The sequence below is a fragment of the Pelophylax lessonae genome (genome assembly GCF_965119305.1).
Source record: "Pelophylax lessonae genome assembly, chromosome: 11".
In the NCBI taxonomy this organism is placed as follows: Eukaryota; Metazoa; Chordata; class Amphibia; order Anura; family Ranidae; genus Pelophylax; species Pelophylax lessonae.
Window position 1 is genome coordinate 115,095,613 of NC_138778.1, and position 22,130 is coordinate 115,117,742.

General features: G+C 43.8%; 1 protein-coding gene across 1 annotated transcript in view; it reads right to left on the reverse strand.

The window, feature by feature from the left end:
- Nucleotides 1-22,130, reverse strand: part of ACLY (ATP citrate lyase) — a 139,662-nt gene that overhangs the window by 8,240 nt on the left and 109,292 nt on the right. The window contains exons 18-26 of the mRNA XM_082271448.1: nucleotides 16,864-17,060; nucleotides 15,360-15,441; nucleotides 12,989-13,099; nucleotides 8,077-8,204; nucleotides 7,273-7,366; nucleotides 4,959-5,113; nucleotides 4,705-4,855; nucleotides 3,130-3,273; nucleotides 985-1,098 (exon numbers count right to left, since the gene is read on the reverse strand). Coding sequence (XP_082127574.1) covers nucleotides 985-1,098; nucleotides 3,130-3,273; nucleotides 4,705-4,855; nucleotides 4,959-5,113; nucleotides 7,273-7,366; nucleotides 8,077-8,204; nucleotides 12,989-13,099; nucleotides 15,360-15,441; nucleotides 16,864-17,060 — 1,176 coding nt within the window. The remainder of the gene's footprint in view (nucleotides 1-984; nucleotides 1,099-3,129; nucleotides 3,274-4,704; nucleotides 4,856-4,958; nucleotides 5,114-7,272; nucleotides 7,367-8,076; nucleotides 8,205-12,988; nucleotides 13,100-15,359; nucleotides 15,442-16,863; nucleotides 17,061-22,130) is intronic.

Genomic DNA, 22,130 nt, shown 5'->3' on the forward strand with positions numbered 1-22,130 from the left:
TAGCAGCTCCATCTGCTTATCAGGGGAGCCAGATTGTTAGTTTTACCTGTTGCATGTGTCCATGTGCGATTCATCTGGTGTGAGGGAGTGTCCCTACTGTATCCAATAGGGGAGCCTGTTGGACAGTGGAGCAAACCCAGCCAGTGACACACAGGCTTTTATGACTATCCCAGTGGGTTGGCACAACAGTGGTGCAACCTGGGATATGTTATAAAAGCCACGGGCACATGTGACAGGGTGTCTTTGGGCAGGAAGTCAGGTCCCAGGAGAAGGGCGACGGCTGTCTCTCCTCCTATTGCTGAGGAAAGTGGTCACAGGCTGTCGGCCTTGTGGACCAGACGTGTGGAGCTGAGCCAGGAGGTCCAGTGGATGCTGACAAGGGAGTTGGAGGCAGAGCAACCCAGGGAAAAACAATCTCTGTGAGTACCGGGAAGCTTGCCAGGGGTCTGCCCAGGAAGGGGACCACTCCAGTAGTGTCAGTAGACAGGAGGTCAGCACACACACAGCAAGTGAGAAAGGGGTGCCAAGTTAGACCCTGAATAGTGACCTAAAGAGTTCATATTCTTTATCTTCACTTCAGTGGCAAGGTGAAGCAGCAGCCTTGCCGCACACACTGCAGTTAGTTGTCCTCAGGATTGTGCATAGTTCAAGTTGGAGTATCCCACTCATCCCTTCTCCCATCCCAGTTCCAAAATAAAAAAACACAAAAAAACAACATCCCCTAGACTGTTTATTGACTGAGCCAAGGACTTAAAATGCCATTTGTCTGCTATCCGTTGCTAAGGGTAACCCAGGGGAATCCAGAAGGTGCAATTCTCAGCAGCACATGAGAATTAGAGTTTGTGCTTTGCTTTTCCTCTACACAGGACAAAGCAAATCAAATGCATAAAGATCTCATATGGATTTCAGATTCCCTTGTACGCTAGCCCTTAGGCATGGGCATTTTTTTTTTTTTTTAGAGCATGTTGGCTGACAATAGCTTACCTTTGAAGTGGTAATTTTTTCCACTTCCAGGGCATAGTCTAGCAGTGGAGTAGCTGGGAAGTTCTGCTTTACATAGTCTTTCAAGATCTGGACTCTCATATCTGGATTGTTGATCTGAAAGATATTTAAAAAAAAAAAAAAAAAAAAAAAAGACATATATAAAACTATTGCTAATGGGGAGTTTCAGATTTAAGTAATTCAGAAAATTAAAAAAAAGAATAAATACGCAGAAAGATTTTAAAAGAGATAATACCATAATCCATTAATACTTCAGGAAGCCATACACTTAACAATTAGCACAGAAAGGCCATTTATCTTGTTCTGTGTATAAGCTTCTGTTGACCTTCCAGGATGTGACAGAAGATGTGGTGAAGATGCGGTGCACATATGGATACTTCTAACTCTAAGGCTACGTTCACATGTGGGTGTAGCGGATCACCGCGATTCTGTCCGCGATCCGGAACCATTGCAAATCGCGGGACGCCTGTGCAATGCCTGTGATTTGCAATGGCACCCCAAACGCTGTGCGATGTTGCCGCGATTTCCACCTGCCGAATCGCAGTGGCATCGCACAGGCGTCCCGCAATTTGCTATGATTCTGGATCGCGGGCAGAATCGCGGTGATTCTGTCCATGATCCGCTATGCCCACATGTGAACGTAGCCTTAACCAGATGATATTGATTGTAAAAGTTTCAGGGCCCACTCACATTTAACAGGCATTATCAAGTAAATCGCAGTACAGTGCAACTCTTAAATTGCACCCCAACATACCATTACACTAACAGTGCACCATAATGCGTATGCTGTGAATGTATACCATGCGTTGTGCACAGATTTAAAAATAAATAAATAAACAAAAAAGGTGTTGCAGCTATGTGTTCATAAACAAAAATCCCCTTGCTCCCACCCCACTGCAAGGGTTAATTGCTTGTTTCATCTACAAGGTAATGAATGAAGTGAAATACCTACCGCAGGCGTTCTCCCACCTGTACAACCCGGTCCCCCAAAGCCTCTTCCCCTTTGCTGCTCGAGTGGTCGCAGCTCTTTGACTGACATCATCACGTACAATGCAGGACCAGCAGTCCTGCACTGTATGTAAAGACCCATCCACAAAGCAGTAACATCAGAGAAAGACAAAGAATGCTGCCAGGGCAAATAAGTATCTCAATTTATTTACTACCACATAGAACATGCAATTAACTCTTTCAGTGGCTCTAAAGCGGTTGTTCTATGTACGAAGATAAAAAACCTTCTGTGTGCATCAGCCCCCCTGATATTTACCTGAGCCCATCTCTATCCAGCGATGTTGCAGGAGTGTCTCGGCTGCCCGAGACTCTTTCTCCCGATTGCCTGAGACGGCAGTGCGGCGCCACTGGCTTCCGCTGCCGTCAATCAAATTCAGTGAGCCAATCAGGAGAGAGAAGGGGCAGGCCAGGCCACGGCTCCATGTCTGAATGGACACAGGGAGCGGTGACTCAGCTCAGGTGCCCCCCATAGCAAGCTGCTTGCTGTGGGGGCACTCAGCAGGAGGGAGGGGCCAGGAGAGCTGAAAATGGACCAGAGAAGAGGAGGATCCAGGGAAGCTCTGTGCAAAACCAACTGCATTGAGCAGGTAAGTATAACATGTTTGTTGTTGTGTGTGGGTAGCATAAGGAACAGCAGGTGCAGGTTGTAGCAAGAGAACAAAGGGGAAGGAAGCACCAGCTAAGTGTAGTATCCCAGTTAAAATTTTTATTAGCAATGGATTAAATGCACTCACAAAAGGTAAATAGAAAGTATTCTCATCTGGTACAGAGTCTGCGAGTGTAGGTTCCTACAGTCGCATGTATATCATGCAGGTGCGGCTTTGATGTGACTTGAGGGTTTACATTGAAAGTCGGACCAAAGTAGTGCAGGAACTAATTTAAAAAGTCGCACAGCTATGAATGGTACTCATTGGAAAACAAGGGATGCGACTTTGACGTCCACAGTCACATGACAAGTTGCAACTTGTACCCAACTAATGAAAAAACTGGTGGTGTCAGAGAAGTTTAGGCAGAGAACTTTGAATTCTGGTTGCAATGGGTTATTCTGCCTGCAGCCTGTTCTTTAGCTTATGAAATAAAGCAGATTGGCTAAAGAGAAGCACAAAACAGGACACTTACAGATTTGACTCGGTGACCAATGCCCATGATCAGTTTTCCTTCTTTCTTCATCTTGTTTACAAACTCCATAGGGATAAGGCCACTGTCAAAAGCTTTACTGAACATTCTGGCAGCGGCGTCAAGGGCTCCTCCAAAACGATCTCCCTATAAAATAAGTAAGGCAGTGGTCACAAGTCGAAACGTAGGATCTTGGGATACATTCTTTTTAGTAAGAGTTAGGCTAGCCATATACATGTAGATTGATTCAGCAAGGTGGTCTGAAGAGAAGAAATCAGTTGGTTCCACCATTCATGCTAAACAGCATGGATAAAGTTCCACTGCCGGCCTATTCTATTTAGACAGCTGAAGCACTCATGACTGTCCGAATACCTGATCAGTGACTGCGTCTAAAAGGGTGCAGTCACTGTTCGGCCGTTAAATTTTTCTCCTGGCTCTGCTGATTTTCAACCACTTTACCACCGGAGGATTTTGCTGTCTTACGTCCAGGCCACTTTTTGCGATTCGGCACTGTGTGACTTTAACTGACAATTGCGCGGTTGTGCGACGCTGTACCCAAACGAAATTTACGTCCTTTTTTTCCCCACAAACAGAGCTTTCTTTTGGTGGTATTTGATCACCTGTGCGATTTTAACTTTTTGCGCTATAAACAAAAAAATAGTGTAAATATTGAAAAAATAACAATATTTTTCACGTTTGTATATGAAATTCCCCCCAAATAAATGTAAAAATCTAAATTTTTTAAAATTTTTGGCCAATTTGTTTTCTGCTACCTGTTTGGTAAAAAAAAAAATCACAATAAGCGTATTTTGATTGGTTTGCGCAAAAGTTATTGCGTTTACTAACTACGGGAAAGATTTCTGTCATTTTTGGTGTTTTTTTGTTTTTTTTTAACGAGTAATGGCGGCAATCTGCGATTTTTTTTGCGGGACTGCGACATTGCGGTGGACAGATCGGACCCTTGACTGACATTTTTGACACTTTTGGGGGTACTAGTGACATTACTGCAGTAATCAGTGCTATGAATATGCACTGTTACTGTAAAAATGACACTGGCAGGGAAGGGGTTAACTTTATTGGAGAGGGAGGGGTTAATGTATGCCTGGTGCTTACTAACATGTGTGGGGGGGAGGTGACTGAGTGACACAGGGACAGATCGCATGTTCAGCTATGCAGAACCCTGCAATCTGACCCTGCCTGTCACTTAGGAGATCCGCCCGCTTGTGTTTACACAGGCGGGCGGATCTCCAGACTCGATTCCCCGACGATCAGGGAAGCCGCTGCTCCTCCCCTGGCCCGACTCCCGCTGTGACTGAATACAGCGGGAGCGAGCCTCTGGCGGCGCGCGTGCACCGCCGAGAAAGGGGAGTGTCTGGCGACGTAGGTCTACATCGCCAGACGATAACGAACCACTTTGCCGCAGTAGAGCTCTAGTGAGCAGACGGCAAGTGGTTAAAAAGACTTTTGTTGAGCTGAGTGGTGCTAACAGGGCATCAGCTCAGATTTTGAAAAATTTTGCAGTACTTGGCCAAATTTCAAGCTGTGTATGGCTAGCTTTACAGTTTGTGATAGACTTACAATGGTGAGGAGGCCAGAGGTAAGGCTGGAGATAAGGTCTTTACCAGCCCTGGCACACACAATGGTGTTATGGGCTCCAGAAACAGCTGGTCCATGATCTGCGGTTACCATCAGGCACATTTCAATGAAGTGGGAAGCATATTTAGGGACCCTAATGGAAACAAAGGTTTATTAAAATTACAAATGAATTCCAAGATCTCTGCCAGAAAGTGTCCTCTTATAAAGATCCCGGCATGATAACAATAGGGTCTCACCGCCTCTGGAACCAGAGCAGGCCCAACACGCCACCGATTCCAATATCCTCCTTGAAGACATCTGTGATGGGCATGCCGGCATAGATAAGCTCCTGACCCCTCTCGTCACATATACTGCTCATGAAAGAGGCAGGCTTCCTGATTAATCCCAACTCCTAAAAGGGAGACACAAAACAGAAAGAATGTGACAGCTGGATTTACAGAAAAATGCAGGTCTTCCAATTACAAATAAAGATTATATTTTTAAACAATCCTGATCAGAGTTTTTTTAGGCTGTTATAATAAAAAAAAAAGCGCAGAGTGCTGAAGGCATGTCATCATACTTTGCCGCATCATAGCTACAAACAGACTGGCAGAGTTTAAGGACAAAGTTATGTTTAGCAGGACAACAGTGCTACTATATCAACATGTCTCAAAGAATGAAAACCTGAATCGGATTGCTACGGGGTAAGAGAACTTTTTTAGCGCAGAAATTAACCAAATTGGCTGCCATGAGGCAACATGGGATAACCATTCACCATTAAGTGGTTAACACTTAACGACCGCCTGCCGCAGTTTTAGTGCGGCAGGCAGCCGCTCCTGGGCAAAGTGATGTTATAATACGTCGCTCACTCAGGAGACTCTAGTGGGCGAGCGCGCGCCCCCGATCGTCAGCTGGGGAGCCATCGCGTGCGACCGGCGGCTCCAATGGCCGCCGGCCAATCGTGATCTCCCGCAGCAGAGAGAGAAGGACAGACAGCTGATGTAAACACAGCCGTCTGTCATTCTCCCTGAAGTGATCACAGAGGCTTTGCGATCCTGCTATATAGGATCGCATGTCTCTGTGATTACTTCACAAGCCACGCCCCATGAAAGTTAGAATCACGCCCCTAGGGACACATTTAACCCCTTGATCACCAGTACAGTTAACCCCTTTCCCTGCCAGTGTCATTTTTACAGTAACAGTGTATATTTATAGCACTGATTACTGTAGTAATGTCACTGGTACCCCCAAAAGTGTCAAAAATATCAGTTAGGGGTCCGATTTGTCTGCTGCAATGTCGCAGTCCCACAAAAAAAACGCAGATCGCCGCCATTACTAGTAAAAAAAAAATAAACAATAAAAATGACAAATCTTTCCCGTAGTTAGTAAACGCAATAACTTTTGCGCAAACCAATCAAAATACGCTTATTGCGATTTTTTTTGACCAAAAATATGTAGCAGAAAACAAATTGGCCTAAAATGTTAAAAAATGTAGATTTATTAATTTTTTCTGGGAATGTTATATATCAGAATGTAAAAATATTGTTTTTTTTTTTTTTTCAAAATTGTCGCTCTTTTTTTCAAAAATTAAAAATCGCACAGGTGATCAAATACCACCAAAAGAAAGCTCTATTTGTGGGGAAAAAAAGGACATAAATTTAATTTGGGTACAGCGTTGCACGACCGCGCAATTGACCATTAAAATAACGCAGTGCCGAATCGCAAAATATAGCCTGGTCAGGAATGGGGTAAAATATTCCGGTCTTAAAGCGGTTAAAAATACGCTCATTGAGAATTTTTTTGTCAAAGACATGTAGCTAAATACATTTTGGCCTAAATATATGACAAAAATTGAATATATTGGATATTTTTTAACTGTCAAAGTAGAAAGTGTTAATTTTTTCGCAAAATTTTCGCTTTTTTTTATTAATATCGCAAAAAATGAAAAGCGCAGGTGATCAAATACCATCAAAAGAAAGCTCTGTTTGTGGGGAAAAAAAAGGACGTAAATTTTGTTTGGGTACAGCGTTGCATGACTGCGCAATTGTCAGTTAAAGTCGCACAGTGCCAAGTTGCAAAAAGTGGCCTGGACGTTAGGCAGGAAAATCCTCCGGGGCTAAAGTGGTTAAGGACAAAGCTATGTTTGACAGGACAACAGTGCTACTATATCAACATGTCTCAGATAATGAAAACCTGAATCTGATTGCTATTGGGTAACTTTTTTAGCGCAGAAATTAACCAAATTGCCTGCCATGAGGCAACATGGGATAACCATTCACCTTTAAGCAATGTAGATCAATTAGGGCCAACTGAGTGATTGGTTAACTGCTTTTAAACAGAGAGCAGCCAATAGCTGTGAATCGATTCTTAGCCTCATCATAGCGACAACAGTTTTCCCTGGCAGGTACATGAACAATCATCTGCATAGGAATCTTGCACCTATGTATATGAGGATTGTACTTTGGATTCCTGTCCAAACAAACTTGAGCTCATCCCTACACAACAGAGGACACTGTATACGATCCAGAAGGGACAAGCAGATAAGAAGATGGCAATACAATGAATACTTGCCCTCGCCCATGAGTAATCCATAGGTACAGTAGGAGGTGGTACTTCTTCTGCTGGCACAATTTCACCTTTAGCAACCAGATCTTCATATACAGACCTTTGAAAAACAACAAAAAAAAGTAGTTTTCAGATTGCTCATTAAAAGGGTAAGTAAAATAAATGCACATATTTTTTTGCAGAAAAAAAAAAAGAAATAAGTAAATTTATTATTTTTTTCTGCAGGAGCCTGGAAAGTATTGCACCTGCGATTAGGGGTGCAATGTCAGGCTTCTGCAAACAAGCCCTGCAGCTTTCTGCCTGTGCCTTCATAGAGCTGTCTGGTAAAAGCTGCAGGGCTTGTGAATGAACTACGAGAGCGCTTATCAGCATCCTTGCAGGTCATTCAGAACTACAAGCCATTAGTCGAGGTGGCTGGCGGTACTTGTAGTTCAAAACATTTCCAGGAAACTGTGAATGAATGACGTAGCTATGTGGGTGGAGTCCCACAAGGCCACACTCTCATTTAAAAAGTGACAGAGGTTGTAGGGTGAAGCTCTCCCACCCACTGTCACACTGAGGGGGGGGGGGAGAAGGGGTGCGTTAGCGAAACTGGCGGAATGAGGTGGAACATGCTGCAAGTTGCACCCAAAATATAGTTGGAAAATATAACATGTTCCAAAAGGTGAACACTTTGTAGTGCTTTGTATATATGGGTAATAGGGCTACATCCTGATTAGAGGCATCCTTAAAAGGCTATGTAACATATACATGACTGGCATTGCCTAAATCCATACGGTTTACCAAATACTATGATGAAATCACACTTACTGAATAACATCACCAAGCTCATCAAAGCTACGTGGCACATATACTCCAGATTCCTTCAAGGCCTTATTCTTGGCAACCGCTGTCTCTGAGGCCTGGTTGGCACAAGCTCCTGCATGCCCAAACTGAACCTATGATGAAAAAATAACTGGGTGAGGAATGAGACCCAGCTCAAGAAAATCAAACCTATAGCATTGTTAGCAAAGCAAAGACTAATCCATTTAGCAAGCCATACGACTCAACAAAAACATCCCATCTCCTAGACCGGTGGTTGTCAATTTATGAGCGAAAGAGGGCCCCAAATGCCGAACCTGCCTTCACAAAAGAACATAATGTTTAATAAATGTAATGCTTGAGAGAACTGTCAGAAATTGAAGACCTAATAGATGAACAGAGGGTCAGAGAGTGTGGACATGCTACATTTTTGGCTGGAGATATGCTGCAGAAGACCATCCGAAACAGAGAACATGTTACACAAGGCTAGTGGAGATGAATGCCATAACTCTAATCAATATTCCCACTACAAACTGGTAAGGTCCGAGGGCAGCACATCATATATCAAAGGGCCGCAGATTTCAGCACCAGGGTCCTAGGGTTACGAAAGGGTTGTCTCTCTGAGCAATAAAGCTGGAGTATATCTGGCTAAAACTAAATATATACTAAAAACACGGCAAATCAAATCCAGAATAACCTGCCTTATGGTCCCTATTAATCAAACCAAAATACTAAATCCTCAAAGTATAGCCGACTCATTTAGCGCTTTCGTAACTTGCAATCTGGTTGTCAACCTCTAGAGATAAAAATCAAGAAATTCTTAAAGCTGAAGTTTACGTATAGATTTTATAGCATAGTTACATTGCTCCAGCGTGGACAATTTAAGCATGCATGTGTCATACCTGTGGGATCCCCACATAGAAGCTGGAAATCACTGTAGTAGGCACTACTACTACAGAGATCATTGCTATCTTCCAGATCCAGTACTAAGCAGCTGCCCTGATGTATAGATGCCCCAAGCTACATCGCTATTGGCAATCATTGCTATCTTCCAGATCCAGTACTAAGCAGCTGCCCTCATGTATAGATGCCCCAAGCTACATCGCTATTGGCAATCATTGCTATCTTCCAGATCCAGTACTAAGCAGCTGCCCTGATGTATAGATGCCCCAAGCTACATCGCTATTGGCAATCATTGCTATCTTCCAGATCCAGTACTAAGCAGCTGCCCTGATGTATAGATGCCCCAAGCTACATCGCTATTAGCAATCATTGCTATCTTCCAGATCCAGTACTAAGCAGCTGCCCTGATGTATAGATGCCCCAAGATACATCGCCATTGGCAATCATTGCTATCTTCCAGATCCAGTACTAAGCAGCTGCCCTCATGTATAGATGCCCCAAGATACATCGCCATTGGCAATCATTGCTATCTTCCAGATCCAGTACTAAGCAGCTGCCCTCATGTATAGATGCCCCAAGCTACATCGCTATTGGCAATCATTGCTATCTTCCAGAACCAGTACTAAGCAGCTGCCCTGATGTATAGATGCCCCAAGCTACATCGCTATTGGCAATCATTGCTATCTTCCAGATCCAGTACTAAGCAGCTGCCCTGATGTATAGATGCCCCAAGCTACATCACCATTGGCAATCATTGCTATCTTCCAGATCCAGTACTAAGCAGCTGCCCTGATGTATAGATGCCCCAAGCTACATCGCTATTGGCAATCATTGCTATCTTCCAGATCCAGTACTAAGCAGCTGCCCTGATGTATAGATGCCCCAAGCTACATCGCTATTGGCAATCATTGCTATCTTCCAGATCCAGTACTAAGCAGCTGCCCTCATGTATAGATGCCCCAAGCTACATCGCTATTGGCAATCATTGCTATCTTCCAGATCCAGTACTAAGCAGCTGCCCTGATGTATAGATGCCCCAAGCTACATCGCTATTGGCAATCATTGCTATCTTCCAGATCCAGTACTAAGCAGCTGCCCTGATGTATAGATGCCCCAAGCTACATCGCTATTAGCAATCATTGCTATCTTCCAGATCCAGTACTAAGCAGCTGCCCTGATGTATAGATGCCCCAAGATACATCGCCATTGGCAATCATTGCTATCTTCCAGATCCAGTACTAAGCAGCTGCCCTCATGTATAGATGCCCCAAGATACATCGCCATTGGCAATCATTGCTATCTTCCAGATCCAGTACTAAGCAGCTGCCCTCATGTATAGATGCCCCAAGCTACATCGCTATTGGCAATCATTGCTATCTTCCAGAACCAGTACTAAGCAGCTGCCCTGATGTATAGATGCCCCAAGCTACATCGCTATTGGCAATCATTGCTATCTTCCAGATCCAGTACTAAGCAGCTGCCCTGATGTATAGATGCCCCAAGCTACATCACCATTGGCAATCATTGCTATCTTCCAGATCCAGTACTAAGCAGCTGCCCTGATGTATAGATGCCCCAAGCTACATCGCTATTGGCAATCATTGCTATCTTCCAGATCCAGTACTAAGCAGCTGCCCTTATGTATAGATGCCTCAAGCTTCATCGCTATTGGCAATCATTGCTATCTTCCAGATCCAGTACTAAGCAGCTGCCCTTATGTATAGATGCCTCAAGCTTCATCGCTATTGGCAATCATTGCTATCTGATTGCCAATAGCAATCAGATAGCTATTGGCAACCCGCTATTGGGTCCGGTCTCTATGACCCTCGGAGACCGGACCCAACGTCATGATGTCGGTTCCAGCATTGGCAGATGTAAACACTGCTGTTTTTTTTTTCTTGCTGGAAAGCCTGAGATCGATTTTTTTTATGACTCAGGCTTTCCAGTATAGATGAGCTCTGTAAAGAGGACCTGTCATGCCCTATTCCTACTACAAGGGATGTTTATATTCTTTGTAAAAGGAATAAAAGTGATCAAAACATAAAAAAAAATTAAGGGAAAGTGTAAAATGAAATAAATAAAAATAAAATAAACAATGAAAAAAAAAAAAAGCGCCCCCATCCCCTCGTGCTCGCACGCAGAGCGAACGCATAGTCGCACCCGCATATGTAAATGGTGTTCAAACCACACACGTGAGTTATGGCCACGAATGTTAGAGCGACAGCAATAATTATAGCCCAATGCAATTTTAAACTGGTAACCTGTAAAAAAAAAATTAACGCGTCACCTATGGAGATTTTAAGTATCGTAGTTGGTTGCTATTTCACAAGCGTGCGCAATTTTAAAATGTGACATGTTAGGTATCTATTTACTCGGCGTACCATTATTCCACATTATACAAAACAAATTGGGGTAAATATTGTGTTATTTTTTTTTAAGTTCATAAAAATGTCCTTTTTACAAAAAAAATGTGTTTGAAAAGTTGCTGCGCAAATACCATGTGACAAAGAATTGCAACAACGGCCATTTTATTCCCTAGCGTTTCTGCTATATTATATATATATATATATATATATATATATATATATATATATATATATATATATATATATATATATATATATATATATATATATAATGTTTGGGGGTTCTAAGTATTTTTCTAGCGAAAAAATCCCAGGATTTTTACATATACGAGAGGAATGTCAGAAATGGCCTGGTTGGCAAGTGGTTAATGCAACAGATGCCTGTTTCACTATTAACACAAATTACATGACATGAATATGGCTCTAGATGGAAGCTGTAAACAGTGTTGTGTGACTGCTTTATATGTGTTAACATGAAACATTTCATAAAAAATATCTGACTCAAAAAAGCTATCAATAAATAATGATGTATTACATGCTGTTCATACTTAGTTACTATGGGATTCGTTTCCTGTATTCTGAAAAAAAAAAAAAAATAAATAAATGGATGGTCCTGCTGTTCTCTGTCTCCTCTCCTGTCCATTGTCCCACTGCAGTTGGGGATTTGGCAGAGCAATATTGGCAGCTAGTGCACAAGCTCAGTTTCCAGTGTATTTCTACCCTGAGCTTTTCCTCTCTATCGCATTTGAGCAGCGCATGTGACTATAGAGTCACACATGTGGGCATATACACAGTGGTAAATGACAGCCCACTCCCTCCTCCTCCATGTGCACTAACCAGCTAAACACAATGGGGGTGAAATATACATCTTGATTGATGGAGGCTTCACATCCCTGTTATTCTAAGACACAGACTGGAGGGGTGCGACATAGCCTATGACTGGCAGAAATCTGCCCACAGCATGACATCTTAAAAGAAAACAGTTTATTGATATTAATTATTTTTATTCTTTATCTCAAAGGCTGCTTTTTTTTTTTTTTTAACGTGACCATCAGCAGCAGAGGACAAGAAGCTCCTCCTGTGTCATGTGTCATCTGTATATCATGTGACAGCTGTATATCGATTAGGAAAGATGGTACTGAGATGTTTTTTTTTTTTTTTTTTAATAATTAGTGCCATCATCCACATGCAGAAGGGAAGAGAAGGGAGAATGGAAATTAAACTGTGTTTAGTATCACTTTAACAGGGTTTTTGTATTTTAGACCCCATTCACACTAGCGCGACTTGTCAGGCGACTTGGTCGCCTGACAAGTCGCGGTCGGTCGCCTGCCATTGATTAGCACAGGACCCGTTCTAATAGGAGTGACACAAGTCGCTCCGACTTAGAAAAAGGGTCCTGTACTACTTTGGGGCGACCTGGAGGCGACTTGCATTGACTTAAATGATATGAAGTCTGTGCATGTCGCGCCGAGGTCGCGGTGCACGCTGTGCACCACGACTTCACAGGTCGCCCCAGCAAGTCGTGTCGCCCCTGTGTGAATGGGCTCTTACATTTTAAAAGGTAATCAAACCACATCTTTGGTGCAATATTTAAATTTTCAGTAAATCTTCATATGCTACATCAGTTCAATATGACGTTTTATCTGAATTACCTCTGATGAAAACATGGTTGCACAGGTTCCTATACACCAACACACAATGGGCTTTGTCAGCCTGCCTTCTTTAATACCATGACAAATCTTGTATTCCTCAGTACCACCAATCTGTGAGAAAAGCAAGGATATTAATGAACATTTACTAAAACCTCTTTACAATATATGTCACAAAATATAAACATTTAGGGGGTCAATAGCACCAGCGAGCCGCCCCAAGCGCATGGCTATCTGCATGTGCTGTGAAACAGTACAGATGCCTCACTCTCTACTTTTTTCTCCCACAGAACTATTTAAAGAGATTGTAAACCGAAAATTATTTTTTTTTTTTTTATACCCTGAAAGAGAAACACATAATGAGCTAGTATGCATCGCATACTAGCTCATTATGAAATACTTACCTAAGAACGAGCCCCCGCCGTGCTGCCCGCTTACCTCTATGACGGGCGACATGTCCAGTCGCCCGTCTTCCGGGATCGCGGCATCCGGCCATCTGATTGGCAGGAGCCGCGGTGACGTCACTCCCGCGCACGCGCGCGGGAGCCGACGGTCACGGCACAGGGCTCTGAAGGAACGGCACCAGCAGCCGTTCCTTCAGAGCGCATGCGCCAGTGACGTCACTGGCTGCATGTAAGGTAAATATCTCCTAAACGGTACATGTTTAGGAGATATTTACAGTACCTATAGGTAAGCCTTATCATAGGCTTACCTATAGGTAAAAGTGTCAGAGGAGGGTTTACTTCCTCTTTAACCACTTGCCGACCGCCGCACAACTATCTACGTCGGCGGTCAGCCCCTCACAGGCAAACTAACGTAGGGCTACGTCGCTTGCTTGTGAGGGTCTAGGGAGCGAGCGTGCGCCCCCGGAGGCGCGCTCCCGCGTGGTCACGGACCCCCCCGCGCGTGTGACCAGCGGACCCGATGTCCGCCGGCCACTCGGCGATCGGCGGGGGAGAGGGAGAATGTCAGGCAGCTTGTGTAAACAAGCCACCTGTCATTCTCCTCGCTGTAAAGACACTGATCACATGGATCTACTATGTAGATCCGTTGATCAGTGTCCTTACAGCTCAAGCCACAGCCAATCACAGTAGAAAGCACGCCCCTAGGGACACACACAGCCCCTCCCTCCCAAATAAAGTTAACCCCTTCACTACCAGTGTATTTTTACAGTAACAGTGCATATATATATATATATATAGCACTGATTACTGTAGAAATGTCACTGGTAACCCCAAAAGTGTCAAAAATGTCAGTCAAGGGTCCGATCTGTCCGCTGCAATGTCGCAGTACCGCAAAAAAAAAAAAAAAAAATCGCAGATCGCCGCCATTACGCGTAAAAAAAAAAAAAAACAACAAAAATCTTTCCCTTTGTTAGTAAACGCGATAACTTTTGCGCAAACCAATCAAAATACGCTTTTTGCAATTTTTTTTACCAAACATATGTAGCATAAAACAAATTGGCCGAAAATGTTAAAAAATTTTGATTTTTACATTTTTTTTGGGGGAATTTCATATAAAAAAATGTGAAAAATATTGCTATTTTTGCAAAATTGACGCTCTTTTTTTGTTTATAGCGCGTGATCAAAAAATCGCACAGGTGATCAAATACCACCAAAAGAAAGCTCTGTTTGTGGGAAAAAAAGGACGCCAAATTCGTTTAGGTACAGCGTCGCACGACCGTGCAATTGTCCGTTAAAGTCACGCAGTGCCGAATCGCAAAATACCCCCTGGTCGGAATGGGGGTAAAATCTTCCGGGGCTTAAGTGGTTAAATGTTAGAAGTGACATTTCAATACAGTTCTATTCACTGAAGTGGTGTTGGGATATAGTAGTTCGGGTCTCAACCAGCTGTATTGTATCAGCAACATGGTATAAACAGGCACCATTAAGAACAAGGCATTTAGCCTTGTTTGTACATTTGAGCTGCACCGCCTATACCGGGCCATTATAGCCCAATGCATCTGGTGTGCACAAACCCCCTAAAACTTTTTTTTTTTTTTTTTGGGTGGGGGGTGCAGGAAGAGATCTTACTTCCAAACACCTAATCCTAACCTAAACACTAAATACAAACTAAAAGTAATCTTTGATCCTAACCTCACATAGCCACTAGACAAAGCCCCAACATTTAAACTTACTGCCCTAAGTTCTTTATGCTCATTCATTCCGCCCAGTTTTGTTCTGCAACATTCACATTTACACAATACCTAGCATAACACACTTTAATATGGCCAAAGGCACATAATTGCCAACACGCCATTTATAAAGATAAATACGTTTAAAGAATGGCAATTTCAATACACATTCACTAAAGGTGAATACCCTATCATGTTGGGCAAGGCACAATAGTAATGGAGAAATTAAATAGAACTCACCTCTCCAAGGACTACAATCATTTTAACTCCTTCTGTATCTTGATAACGTAAAACATGGTCCATAAAGGTGGAACCAGGATACCTAGCAGTAGGGAAATAGGTAGTTAGAGAACCTTTATTGTTTTACTCAGTGGTATTTTTAAATGTTCCTGGGCAGAGCTAGAAAGCGAGTAAAAATAGTATATTTTCTAGAGAGGCACCGAAATTTCAGTGACCGAAAATAGTGTTTTGGGCATTTTGCCGATAAATAAAAAAGTACCAATAATAACGGTGTGTTTTTCATAGGTCACGTGACTCAAAAACCACATCAAAAATGTAACACGTGTATTTTTGCTGTGATTTTAACGGGGAGGTGCGTTTTTTGGTGTGTTTTTTTTACTGACCAAAAATGCAGCAAGCAAGATTTTTAGCACCACAATGGAAATGCAACGGCCGGTGTGAAGACATACACAGGATTTAAAGGGATTCATTTTTCTTGCACTAAAGGTGCCAATAATGGCCGACAATGTATTCATATTCATTTAAATTTATTATAATAATTAAAAAGTCAAATACAATACAATTATATATAAAAATATATTTAAAAAAAAAAAAACTCATTTTCCGTTGTCGGACAATTGCATCCTGCATTTTCGGTTTTGGGACAAAAATATCCATTCTGTGCACCTTTAATTTTTTCATATTGTACAAGTACTGTCTGCAGCAGTTGAGGTTCCCTTTTTTGCATTCCTAGAATGTGTTATAGGAACTGGGAAGGGAGTGGGGGTTGGTGGCAAATGGACCACCATCTTCTTGTGTTCTAAGAGTTATCTATTTTTAAAGGGATCTGCTTCAGAATGTTTGGATGTTGCTCTTAAGGCCCCTTTCACACAGGCGGACGTTCAGATCCGCCTGTCAGTTTTTTTGGCGGATCTGAACGGTCCCCCCATGCATCTCTATGGGGGATCGGATGTCAGCGGAGACATGTCCGCTGACACCCGATCCGATAAATCTGGACGGATGGAAACCCTATTTTTCATCCGTCCAGCGGATCGGATGGGATCGGATGAGAACGGACCGACGGTCCATTCCCATCCGATTTCCCCCATAGAGATGCATGGGGAACACAGCGCGGAGACACAGCTGTCCTCCTGCTGCTCAGCGGGGATCAGCGACTCGATCCCCCGCTGAGAAAAACGGAATCCGTCCGACGGACGGATAGTGTGAAAGGAGCCTTATAAAGCATTAGCTTACTATAGAACACCTGTTTACAATTAACTTTATTGGAAACACCCTAACCTAACAGCAGCCGCCAATAGGACAGTGCAACTTGCAGAAGCCTAATGAAAGAACTGTCCAAAAACAGAAAAATAGGCGTTGTGCAAAGTAAAATACAGAATTTAAAAACGGAAAAATATTAGAAACTATAACATCAAGATTAAAATGTATAAATATCTGTAATTCATCAATGAAGTTTTACATTTTTCTTGTTCAAAAGGTGAGCTTATAATTTCAAAGGTTTTACCTGTCGCCACCAATGGCTACTCCTTCAAAAACTCCATCTGTGGTCCTGGAGATGATGTTGTTGAGCTCATTAGACATACCACCAGAGCGAGATACATAGGCAACACTTCCAGGTCGATACAGCTTGGAAGCCAAAATGTTATCCAACATTCCTCCTGTGTTACCAATCTTGAAGCAACCAGGTTTGATGCCTCCAACCTAAGGACAATAAGGATAGCTCCAGTATTTAACAGGAATTGGAATAATTGAGGATGCTAGCATGACGTCTCTGTATTCCAGGGCAAATAAGGGTCATCTAAACTAAAAGAAAATTCTATGGGGACATCTGTTACAGTGACAACTGTCTAAGGGCCTCATGCATGTGGCGTAGAGCAGGGGTCTTCAAACTATGGACCTCCAATTGTTCAGGAACTACAATTCCCATCATGCCTAGTTTTGTCTGTTAATGTCAGAGTTTTACAATGCCTCATGGGATGTGTAGTTTCGCAACAGCTGGAGGGCCGTAGTTTGAGCATCCCTGACGTAAAGAGATGTAGCTCTTCAAGTAGTGTACTTCTGTTCCCATCCGGGAACTTCCCATCCAGCATCCGATCAGCACTGGCAGCCAATGGCTGCAAGCGCTGACCGGTGTGTTCTGGCAGGCCCTCTGTCAGAACACAATAGCTCAGTGGGAAGATCGCTGTGGTTGAACAAAAAAAAAAAAACGGGTATTCTTTATTAGGCTTAAGGCTCCTTACAGACGGGCGGTGCGCCCGACGGAGTCCGTTCTGCTAAGCGAGGGATCGATCTGCCAATCCCCGCTGAGCAGGCAAATGACAGCTCCCTCTCCGCTCTGTGTGCAGAGACGGAGCTGTCAAAGCCCCGCTTTCCTCTATGAGGAGATTGGATGAGAACCAACCACCTGTCTGTTCTCATCCGATCTGCCAGACGGATGGAAAATAGGGTTTCCATCCGTCCGGATTTCACGGACAGGATCGGCTCAGATAGCAGCGGGTGTCAGCGGAGATGTCTCCACTGACATCCACTGCTCCATAGGGATGCATGGAGCATCCGATCAGGTCCGCCTGAAAAACTGACAGGCGGATCGGGCTCGTAAAGCTCGTGTGAATGGGGCCCTAAGACTTTGATCATATGGGCACTGAGGCCCGCATACCATTTACAGGTATCTCTAACCTCCAGAGGAAGGCTCTGAGGAAGAGTGGATTTCCCCTCTAAAAACTACAGACATTTGGACATCGTGTCTTGGGACCTGCCCAGTGAACAAGACTGTTCAGAGCATACTGTGGACAGTTAGGGGTTTATTTGATATTGCAGTTTGTGAGTATATATTTATACCTTTTACATTAATAAAGCAATCACAAAAATGCGCTAGGCTTGTGAGCAACCAAGAATAGAGACAGAGTGCATTCAGGACCACTCACCGACACCTGAACGCCTGTCACATTGGGACAAGCAATGGTGACAGTGCACCCACTACATCCTATTAGACTTTAATGGGCTGCCTAGAGGTTAGAGGCACTGGAAAAAGTGGCCTGTTCATGGTATATGGGCCTCAATGCACGTGTCAAAGTGTGAATTCAGTCATTGCAAAGCATTACATGCTTCCAGATGTGTATACAAAATCTGAACAAATTTAGTTTGACACCCATGTGCATGGGGCTTTTTTGCCTAGTTCGCAAATGCTGCTCATGTAGGCATCAATGACCCCCGATCATGAAAATTTTAAAAGTCATGCCGGCAAAAAAAAAAAAAAAAGGTTGATGGATTCACTCAGAAATGGTGCCCCAAGGGGTCCAAAAGCCCCAAAGAAGGTCACTGGATATTTTCTGATCTTTGGCTTCCCCTCGAGGTTGCTGCTGTGACCTATTCACTGCTATTACAAAAATGAATGAGATTTTAATTCTTTCAGGACTTGGGGAAGGCAGGAAGCCCCACGCATACACAAGTCCCAATACAGAAGAAGCTTTAAACCCTACTGAGCAGAGGAGAGCCTGTGTCAACAGGAATTACAGTGAAATAAAAGCAGTCCCTTTATGCAAATAAGATAGATAGAGATACAAACCACTTTATCCAGAAAAAAGTGAGAGACACAAAGATTTACCTGCAAACTCCCTATTACATGAGCTAATAGTAATCGGGAAAGAAAAGCTCTTAAAAGGCAAAAGTAGCCACAGTTTGCAGCTACTGTTCTTTTATTTCATGATAATTGACATCAAAATCTTAACTCTACAAACTAAAACAACACTTTAGTGTGAAAACCTTATTTCTTTTACAGATTTATATTTCTGAGGAATCATTTCTGTAACTTAGGTAATTGTTACTACGCTATATCTCCAGCAGAAAAGACTCCTTTTTATGCTCCCCTCTGTGTTTTCTACAGCCAGAAGGTAGAAATAAAACCTATGCGAGTTGCCTCTTATACAAAAGAATATCTTATAATTAGATACTAAAGTGGGCATTCATGGCAGTCTAAATCAGGCATCACTAAATGGCGCACCGCGGGCCGAAAGCGGACCGTAAACAAATTCTATCTGGACCACGGCTCCGCCACTTAGCAACCTGGGTATCCTCTTCCAGCTTCCTTCTCCTGCTGCTGCCACAGCATTCATCCGCAGCATGCAGAAGGCACAGCATGTTCGGACAGAGGGTGGGACATCCTTTTCAAGTTAACAAGTCAGTGATTTATTACTAGGATGCGGGGCAGTCCTAGCAGCCAATCCCCTGCCTGCTAATATGAAAAGCATGTCCCGCCCTCTGTCTGGACATGCCGTGCCTTCTATCTGCTGTGTAAGGTAGGAGGAGAATTACAGGGACGGAAGAGAGGCTGTAAAGGGGACCAGTATAAAAAAAAAGAAAAAGAAAAAAAAGGGGGGGGGGGGGTTGGTGGTGCTGTGAAGGGGACTTGGATACAAGAAAGGGGGGGGGCCGTGAAGGAGACTGAGATGAAAGTAAGGGGCTGTAAAGAGAACTGGGGTGCTAGGAGGGGGGCTGTGAAGGGGACAGGGATACAAGGAGGGGGACTGGGATAAAAGGATAAAAGGAGGGGGCCCGAGATGCAAGTGGGGGGGGGCTGGAATGCAAGTTAAGGGGGGTTTTAAAGGGGACTGAGGTGCTAGAAGGGGGGCTGTGAAGGGAACTGGGATACAAGAAGAGGGGCTATAATGCAAGTAAGGGAGGACTGAGCTGCAAGTAAAGGGGGGGCTGTGAAGGGGACTGAGGTGAAAGGAAGGGGTGCTGTGAAGGGGACTGAGCTGCAAGTAAGGGGGGAGTAAAGGAAGAACTGTGATGTAAAGGGGGCTGTGATGTAAATCAGGCACTGTAATATAAAAGGGGCTGTATTGTAAAGAGGGGCTTTGTTGTAAAGGGGTGCTCTGATGTAAAAGGTGGTGCTGTGTTGTAAATTGGGTACGGTGATGTAAACTGACACTGTAATGTAAATGGGGGCTGTATTGTAAAAATGGATTTTTGTAAAATCTTACCGTAAAATCCTTTTCTCTTAGCTCATTGACAGACGTAGTCCTCGGTGATACAGCACCTTCGGGTTATGTTGCCTCCGCAGGAGTAGGACTAGACAGGAAATTAAAATGCTCTGGCCACACCTTAGGGGCAGTCCCAGAGGGTATATCCTCTCTCTCTCTGCCTCAGCAAATCAGTTATGTCACAAAAGCAGTGTTTAGAGAATTTAACCCAACCCAACTCAAAAAATAGAGGGGCGGGTACTACGTCTGTCAATGAGCTAAGAGAAAAGGATTTTACGGTAAGATTTTACAAAAATCCATTTTTCTCTATCGCTCATTGACAGACGTAGTCCTCGGTGATACAGCACCTTCGGGAAGTCCCAGAGCAGTATCCCAAATGAGGGGTGGGAAAATGGAAATCAAATCCAAATCTAGAAGGCCCAACCGGTGCCAACTAGAAGTTTACAATGCTCATCCTTAATGATGAGACTCAACAAAAAAAAATTTTTCAAACAGAAAAAAACCCTTGAGGTAGACCACCGGTCTCCTCAAATAGCGGCCTGCAAAACTTTGCGGCCAAATGAGGCATCCGCCGATGCCATCACATCAATTTTATAAAATTTTGTAAAGGTATGTACCGACGACCAAGTGGCTGCCTTACATACCTGGACTACTGACGCCTGATGGCGAAAGGCCCAGGAAGTACTGAGCGCTCGAGTGGAGTGCGCCCTAACAGGGAACGGAGGACTCTGACCCTTAATAGAATAAGCCTGTACCACCGTCTGTCTAATCCATTTGGAGATAGTCGCGGCAGATGCAGGCAACCCCTTTCTGGGGCCATCCGTGATCACAAAAAGTGAATCCGTCTTACGGAACAATTACGTAACCTTCAGGTATACCCTGATTGCCCGAACCACATCCAAGGAATGCAACGCATGTTCCTGATGATGCTTGGGCTGAGGACACAAGGAAGGTAGTACAATATCTTCATTCAGATGAAAATCTGAAACCACCTGTGGAAGAAAGGATGGCTTAGGATGAAGTACTACCTTATCCCTATGAATCACTAAGTATGGGGACTGGCCTGATAAAGCAGCCAGTTCTGACACCCTGCGTGCAGAAGTGATAGCCACCAAGAAGGCCACCTTCTGGGATAAAGTAAGCAAGGGAATCTCCCTGATGTTTTCAAAAGGAGGTTTCTGTAGAACCGACAAAACCAAATTAAGATCCCAGGGCGGTAAGGGCGCGCGGACTGGTGGAGCCAGGTGCCGCACCCCCTGGATGAAATTCCGCACCAAGGACTTGGTAGCTAAAGGTTTCTGAAAGAAGATTGCTAATGCTGAAACTTGACCCTTGATGGTGCTCAAGGCTAGCTTCTGCTCAACCCCTTTCTGCAAAAAGGCCAATATTCGAGTCACCGAATAGGTACGTGGAGGAAATCCTAAAGATTCGCACCACGCAATATAAGTCTTCCATTTGTGATAATAGACTCTGCTGGAAGTCGCTTTCCTTGCTTTAATAAGGGTAGGAATGACTGAAGCTGACAACCCTCTGTCCTTCAGTACTTGGGTCTCAATGGCCAGGCCATTAAAACCAGCGACTGTAAAGCACAATGGTAGATTGGTCCTCGAGACCACAGATACTCCCTGAGACGCAGTTCCCACGGAACGTCCGCGACTAGCAAGTCCAAGTCGGCCAGCCTAGAATTTCTAGGACCACTGGTACTGACGGGATTTGAACCAGGCGTCCCTAGAGCTATCTGGCCCCGACCATCCGAGAAAGTCTGGTCGTTTTCTGTTCCCACACATTT